Here is an 8,062-nt window from a genome sequence, read left to right as displayed (position 1 = left end):
ATTGTGGGGACCAAATGCCCCCCCCCCCCAAAGTAATAAAAAACTGGCATTTTGATGTGGTAGGGACCGTTTTCAGGTCCCCACAAAGATCTGTAAATGCAACCAAAAAAACTAAAAATACGAGAAGTCTAGGCTTTTCTTTGGTTACCTATGGTTAAGGTTAACGCTGGGTGGGGATTAAGGCTGTAATGCTGTGATTTAGAGTTTTCCTCATATAAATGAATGGAGAGTCCCCACAAAGATATAATTACAAACCAGTATGTGTATTTTTTGTTTTTAACAGGGATCTGCATTAGACGAGCATTGCGCAGCAGCACAGTGGCTCCCCCTTCAGGGTGCTGGGATAAGTGCAGCACTGGATGGCCACAGGCCCAGAGAAGTGTTTCCCTCATGAGAACAGCTGCACGGTGAGAGCAGGAGCAGCTGGCGGGTGGTTAATGCTCCTCCTTTGTCCTTTGCCTTAACACCACTCTCTGCCTCCTCTGTAGGTGAGCACTCAGTTGGTCGACAGGCTGAGGGGCAGGGCTGCTCGTGAGTCACATGACATGGAGGTCAAAGGGCACCTGATCACAGCCACGGGCCTCGGAGCTCCAGGTGAGATGGCGGCGGTGGGCTGCTTAGGAAGAGCACCGTGTGTGGTGTTCCTCGGCCTTCGGGTGACGGGGAGCCGCGGTGCCTTCTCAGAGCTGCTCCATCTGCCTTTTTGGAAATGCGCAGCAGAGCAACGTGGGGGGTGTGTTTATGTGGCCGGAGCGAGCTCGATTTATCTCTCCGTCCATTGGACGGCGTCCTCATTCATCAGCACTGGGAGGGAAGGTGGCCTGAAACCAGAGGGATTCTCTTTATTTGGGCACATTTTATTTCTTTTGTCCTTCACAATGTTTATTCTATAGATTTCATGGGTGACGTTAAACAAAATGTCCCTGTTCTGTGTGTGTGTGTGTGTGCGCGTGCATGCATGCTCAGATCCTCAGGGTTGCGGGGACAGTAAGCAGCACGCTGAGCGTGTCTCTGAGCTGCAGGAGCGCAGGAGGAACCTCCAGACGCTGTTGAACACTCGGTTGGGGGAGCTCAGGCACGTCTGTCTGCTGGAAGCGGTCAGTAGCTCCGTCCTTAAAGCACCAGTGTTGGGGACAGCTCCTCCACAGCGTCCCCAATACACACCGCACAGGCATGAAGGCTAGAGCAGTGTTTCCGGGGACCCACAGTCAGTCCATGTTTTTGTTCCCTCCCAGCTCCCTGCCAGACAGTCCACATTTTTTTGGAGGGAGCAAAAGCGTGGACTGGCTTTGGTCCCCAAGGACTGGAGTGAGAAATACTTGGTGATGTGGTTGAAAACATGGTCGCCCTGTTTTCCAAAGTCAGGGACAGATGTTCGCATCTGTCGCTCCGTGATGGGCGGCCTTTTCCCGGCACACGTGCCTCACTCTCATCGCCCCCAGTATGGCAGCCTGCTTCTCCTTCTCTTTCTCCTTCTCCTCACGTTACATAGGAGCCTGAGCTTAAAATAGTGACTTCCTCACCATTACGGTCACTGGTCGCTGCCCCCCCCCCCCCCCCCCATAGCTGCAGTGAAAATAAACATCTAGAGATGGAAGAGCAAGTCCTTGGCTGGTGAATGGTGGCGGTGCTGTGTGTGTTCGCCCTTTCGCGGTTCTGAAGTAGCGGTCCATTTCCACATGCAGGAGCTGACCGGGCAGCTTCCCAGCGAGTTTCCTTTGGAGGCTGGGGAAAAGCCCCCTCAGGTGTACCGCAGACCTGGCATCGGCCCCCGCGGACATAAACATTCCCTGAAGGGGGAGGTAAGCGGGCTGCTCATCAGGGGCCTTGTACTGCCGAGGGGGGGTGTGCGCTCTGTGCTTTTCTCTTGGGGGGTGGTAACCGATGTCGCCGCCCAACACTCTGTGCAGGAAGAGGAGGCATGTCAGTGGAAGCAGAGGACGGCGCGGTTCCGTGGGGCCCTCCGCAGGCAGGCCGACTCCGAGCAGCCCCCGCACGGCAAGAAGACGGTGCACCGCGGCTGTCACACAGGTGCCGCTAAACCCCCCCAGGCACTGGGTCACTGCACTCTGCCTGCAGCACTGCTTATAACGCCGGGCATGTGTTCTGCCACGCTGCCTTGCCTGCCCCGGAGTCTGGGCCAAGCAGACGGACCCGGGCTGAGTCAGAGCAGCCCGCTGAGTGTGGGGTGACGGGAGAAGCTGAACGTTACACAGCGTGCCGGGTCATTGGTCTGTGTGTGTGCGCGCGTATGTGGTCCAGGCATACCGTGCCTTGTGGGGACCAAATGTCCCCACAATGTGATGAATACCCATTTTTTTACCTTATGGGAAAGCTCAATTTTCAAAAAATCTGTGACTACAATGAAAAAAATTTAAATACCAAAAGACTTCTATTTTGTTTGTTTACTTTTGGTCAAGATTAGGGCTGAGTAGGGGTTAAGGTTGCCATTGTTGGGATTAGGGTTATGCCCATAGTAATGAATGGACCGTCCCCACAAAGACATGATTATAATGTGTGTGAGTGTGCGCGCGTATGGGTGTGGATTGAAGTTCATTAGGAAAAACCCATCTACATGACAAAACACGGCACCTTCTAGAAACAGGACGTTCAGATCAGGCTGGGGAGGAAGTCTGCTGAAGGAGCACCCCCCCCCCCCTCAGGCAGCCCCTCCCCCCATTATTCTCGAGGTGAAAGAGATCAGGGGCCCGATTCGTCAGGAAAAGCTTGCCAAGGGAACTCCGCCAGCTCCAGCCTGCTGGCCACACCCGTCGCTCTCCGGCAGTGCTGTGCTGTGAGTGACCCTGTGTGTGTGTGTGTGTGTGTGTGTGTGTGTCCCTGTCTCTGCAGATGAAGCAGTGAAGTCAGAAAGCAGCTCCATGTCAGACTCCACCGGCCAGGAAAATGGTAAGCGCTGGCACCCACTGTGTCTCTATAGGGGGGCCAGGGCCCACCACAGAGCTGCCTAAAGGGCCCACCTGTGCTTTTCTTTCACAGACGACTCGTCCCCCAGTGTCGGCCCAGAGCGCCTGGCCCCAGGGAGCCCCGATGGTCAGCTCTGCAGGAAGCTGTCGCCCGTAGAGATCTACTATGAGATGAGGACGCGCCGCAACTCAGCTGCCAGCTCTTCCAGGTATGTTGCTCATGTACGCCCCCTGCAGGCCCAGCCCGTGTGCTGCCGTACCGCTCCTGTCAGTGCGTCCTGCTCTGCCCCGCTCAGCCCCTCCCTCTCAGGGAGCATCTCCAACCTGGAGGGAAGGAGCATTCCTGCCGCTCCGCTGTTGTCCTGAACGGTGCCCTCCAATGGCCACGTCAGGACAGAGGCAGTTCTGCCTCACCTCCCCAGGAGGAAGCCCCACCAGACAGCAAGCCCCCAAGCTGGTCGCCAGCCTTAGAAATAAAACGATTCCTCTGTAGTGAGGTGATTGGAAGAGCAGCAGCAGGCTGGGCATATCTGATGAGCTGAGGCTTTCAGCTTGATGTTGTTTTTCCAAATTCCCCCACAGGCCAGAGGTATCGAGCGGATCTGGCAGCCAGCAGTGGTCAGACAGCCCCGAAGGCCCGCAAGTCGTGCAGCTACACCCTCAGGAAGGGCTGTCGACTGGGTCCTCAGAGCGGCCGGGCTGCCAGTACAGCGCCCGCACGCGGCGTAGCAACAGCTCCGACGCCCTGCTGGACCGGACCGCCTTCCCAGATGAAGGGGTGCAGAGGCCTGGGATGCCTTGCAGGGGCGGGCCTTACAAGAGTTCAGAGGCTCTGACGGACGGCCGGCTGCGGCAGGTCCAGCGAGGCAGCCCCGAGGGGCACCTCAATGGCCATGGCGAACAGGGCAGGCTGCGCTCCTCGATGGGCGGCCGAGGGGGCGGCGGCTACAACGAGATCCTTATGGACTACATCTGGGGCAAGCAGCAGAAGATGCAACAGAGACAGCCGCCGGCCGGCGGGGCCAGGCCTTGGACAGAGGCTCCTTCTACCTCATTCCCAGCCGCTGTGGCCCCCCAGCTGAACGGCTTCCCTGCGCCTCAGGCCCCCCCATTTGCGGCTGGCCCACCGCCCTATAGCCCCTTGCTGCTGCGAGGAAAGCCGGGCGATCCACGCCGGGTCAAAGTCACGCGCACCAAGTCATGTGGTCCCTTTGTGCCTCTGCAACCACAGCACCAGGAGGCCCTGCTGTTCTCCGCCTATTCGGACCCCCCCCATGCCGCTCCTGGCTCCACGGCCCCATACTCCTACCCGGCCGAACAGGCTGTCGCCCCCCCAGCCCGCCGGCCGCTGCCATTCCCCGGCGGTCCACCGGAGGAGTCCACTCGCAGCCTGCACAAGGCGCTAGCCCTGGAGGGCCTGAGGGACTGGTACCTGAGGAACACACTGGGGCACGCCGCTGCCGCTGGGCTAAAGGGACAGGACGCCGTGCTGCCCCGCCGTCGCACCACCCATGCCCCACACCCTCACCCCCTCGCACAGCAGGCACAAGCCTTCCAGACGGAGCACCTCTACAGCCATGGCCCCAGCACCCAGCTGCCCCAGTCCGCATCCTTCCATGGGCACCCGCTACATGGCAGGTCTGTCTCTGTCTGTCTGTCCGTCCGTCCATCTGGTTTTGTGTTTATTACATTGTGGAGACCCAATGTCCCCACAATATAATAAAATCCTGATTCCTTTTACTTTGTGAGGACATTTTTCTCATCCCCATCAGGGAGTATTCCGATTTTTATAAATCTGTGAATGCAATCAGAAAACTAAAAACGCCACAACTCTTGTTTGGTTACTTAGGGTTAAGGTTAGGGCTGGGCAGGGGTTACGGTCATAATTGTGGGATTAGGGTTTTTCTCATAGAAACAAATTGATGGTCCCCACAAAGATATACATACGTAGTTTGTGTGTTTGTTCTTGTTGTTGTTGGGGATGGGGGGGGGGGGACAGTCTCACAGTACAGTTAGTACCCCTAACCCATCCTTACAGAACGCTTTAAGCTTTGGGTTTAGGAGCTGTAGATGGCCAACTCCTGTTTGTGCTTTAAGGACAGATCAGTGAGGAATCGCCAGTGACCATCATCTGCGCATCTGTGGGAGACCCGACCGCAGAAACTTCCTGTGCATGACGACTTCTGGCTTTCAGTGTCTTGCTTTGTAAAACTTCCAGGAAGTGTTTCATCATCTGAGTGCAGACGGGGGGTGTTCATTGCTGAAGCAATGAATGACTGGCTAGAGGTCCCTGAGCAGCAAATGGCAGGACTTTGTACCTGTACATCAGCATGTACCTGAATGGCAGCTGCACAGTATTTGGGATAAAGGCGAAAGCTGTACGTCTTCCCAAGTGCTACGTGAAGAGCTGTGAATTTGCACCTTGAGTCGTGTATACATCTAATTACTGGGCAAGTCCCTGCTGGCTCTCTTGCTTTAGTCTTTTTCTGAACTGGTGCTTTCTTTCTTTGGCAGGTCCTTGGATCTGTCCCTGTACCAGGAGCCCTACTCCTCTCAGATGCAGGACTTGACACTGAACGAACCCGGCACTGACTCACCTGCTCCAGGCACCCTGGTCTGATGCACACATAAGCAGTTATGCTTAAGGCCTAGAAAGAAAAATAACTCGAATGCACAGACAGTTCCAGATTTTTTTTTTCCGCGTTTCTGTCCTGGAAAGAAGAGCCTAATAAAGAGGTCTGTGCAGTCTGTTGGTCCAGTTCATGTGGGCTGAACTGGAACCGTTTAAAAATTAGATGAATTACCAGTAGATAACCATGCTGTTGCTCGGTTTTTGGACTGTGGAGTCTTCCAACCGCTATCTGATTCCAGGGTTCCGGGAAAACTTGAGCTCCTATCAGTTATGTTTTTATTTATTGTCTGTCTTCACCTTTTTCATTACACACTCCTGGCAGTCTTGGAAATTTCCACTAGTTCATGAACTGCAGTTAATATATTTGACAAGAGACTTACAAATGAAATTCTTCCTCGCATCTTGCATAATCATTGAAGTACTCAAACTATACATGTATTTATTAAGTCCTATTCAGCGTCGCCAATGTACTCATGGAGTTCCTCTGTGTGTGGCGTTCCCTTAGAATGCATAGGGGTTTAATCAGGCTTTATGTGACACTTTGGGAGGGATTAACACATTGAGGATGCGTGTCCCCATGCTTAGCATACAAGCCCATCTGGGAGGGCTGTGGCCAGCAGACCCCTGCTTTTTGTCATCTTGGAATTGGTCTTGAAGCATTCCTCATTTTGGAAGCGTGACCACGGACATGCATTACGTGGAATCTACCACAGCATGGGGAAGCCACATGCTCTTTACTGGCTTCACTTCACCAGCATTTCCAAATGAAATCTTGGAGGTCACCAATCCACCAGTATTTTATAGTCTGAGGTGCTTGGTCCAGATTATCGATTTTCTTAGCCCAATGTTTTCAGCCCTGGTCTTGGTGACCCAACGTGTTTTCAGCCTCTTGTTTGGCACATCCTGGGGTTGATTGAGCTTTTAATCTAATTAATCATGTGAGCCACGTCACGCTGATGCACTATTTGAGGACTTGCTGCAATGGTGTAAAGACCCAAAAGCTGTTCAGGGGTTAATGACAATTGGGCATTTTAAATCGTAGCAGGTCCTTGGGGTACACATCAGTTTTAAGGTTATTAAATGGGCGTCTCGATCGTGGCTCTGCTTCCACACACACCAGCATACACACTGGGCTTCGCAGGATCAGGACTAAAAAGCACTGAGTTGTGATTGACTAAGTGAGGACCAGATATTTATTTTATACAGATGTACTGTTTGTAAACGTTTACAATGTTAAGGAAATTATGCAAACAAAAAAAAAAGTCAGAATCTGGGATTATATTCGTCATTTTTCCACATCTCCAGGAGGTGGAAGTTGAAAAATCGCATAGAATCGAAACTCCAGTCCAAATGCATCAGCAAGTTTGTTGATAGAAAAACCGCAATTAATCATGAATGCTTAGGAAAGGGATGATAAGATCAACTCTGCCCCCTGGTGGGTGGACACTAACTTCTTACAAAAGCAATACTGATATGTACAATCTTGCATCACATGGGTCATGAGCATCATAATTGATAAACTTTGGTTAATTAAAGCATTTACCAGCGGTTTCTTGAGTGGATGCTTTGTCAGTGAAATATATATATTTTTTTTATATTGCTACTGGTTTCAGTTTTCTGAAGCCGTTTGCGTGGTTCTCTCTGTTGGAGATGGGAAATTATCATCGCCATTGTTTTACTTATAATTAGGCCACTGCGAGAAACGAATAGTGTTTTAACAGGAATCCAAATATGGTTCATGTTCTATTTCATTGTAAATATTTGTATACTGCTACTCAATCCCATGGCAAATATTATGAAACTTTCTCAATCTTACTGCTTTTCTTTTTTTTTTTTTTTTTTTAAGAGTCGACAGTTCATTTCTGAGCAGATGTTTTTTAACAGATCAATGTGAAAATAGCGTAATGAAAACTGTTTGTGGGGATCATGCTGTTTTTTATGACTGCTCAGTCCTGTTTTTATTTGGAGAGCGATTTACATGATGTTAACTGGTGAATTATTTGGGGCATGAAGTTGGGGGGGGGGCAGTCTTGGTTAGATAATGGGTAGTTCTTTGGCAGATGGAAACTGGAAGAGCCTGTGTCGTGTCATAAGCAGGTCTTATGGCAGTAATAACTAAACCAATAAAGAGGGAACCTGTTTATCATCCATGTTCGCTCGTTTCACTGGCCCTCAGAATGACCTCCCTGTTTTCCTTTGTTTCATCCCTGCCCATTTGATTCCCTTGTGCAAAGGGCTTCCGCCAAAGTAAAACGGCATCACACCGGTATTTGCGCACCACTGACCACCAGCCGTGCCATTCTGAAGTCTCCATGGAAGTTTTCAGTGCTTAGATGTGTCTGAGCTGCCTGAAGCGCCTGGCTTGTGTCTGCACTCAGCTGCCCTCCTTTGCTGTGCTTCACAGATCATAGTTTGGAAATAATCAATGATCAGGTTAAGTGACTGTGAAATGAAACGGGCATCTATGGCGCCTGGTGTAAGATGATATAGACTTTTTAAATAGAAT

The 8,062-nt window shown here is 51.7% G+C and overlaps 1 protein-coding gene across 1 annotated transcript; it reads left to right on the top strand.

The window, feature by feature from the left end:
• Positions 1-283: 283 nt before the first annotated feature.
• ccdc120a (coiled-coil domain containing 120a) lies at positions 284-7,702 on the top strand. The gene is made up of 9 exons (XM_049016702.1): positions 284-407; positions 489-594; positions 967-1,097; positions 1,686-1,802; positions 1,911-2,031; positions 2,851-2,907; positions 2,998-3,133; positions 3,507-4,562; positions 5,439-7,702. The coding sequence occupies exons 1-9, from the start codon at positions 360-362 to the stop codon at positions 5,542-5,544; spliced, it is 1,878 nt and encodes a 625-aa protein (XP_048872659.1). The 5' UTR covers positions 284-359; the 3' UTR covers positions 5,545-7,702.
• The last annotated feature ends 360 nt before the right edge of the window (positions 7,703-8,062 follow it).

The sequence above is a fragment of the Brienomyrus brachyistius genome, chromosome 6, assembly GCF_023856365.1.
Source record: "Brienomyrus brachyistius isolate T26 chromosome 6, BBRACH_0.4, whole genome shotgun sequence".
NCBI classification, from domain to species: Eukaryota; Metazoa; Chordata; class Actinopteri; order Osteoglossiformes; family Mormyridae; genus Brienomyrus; species Brienomyrus brachyistius.
Note: the sequence above shows the minus strand (reverse complement) of the source record. Positions and strands in the feature narration are given on the sequence as shown.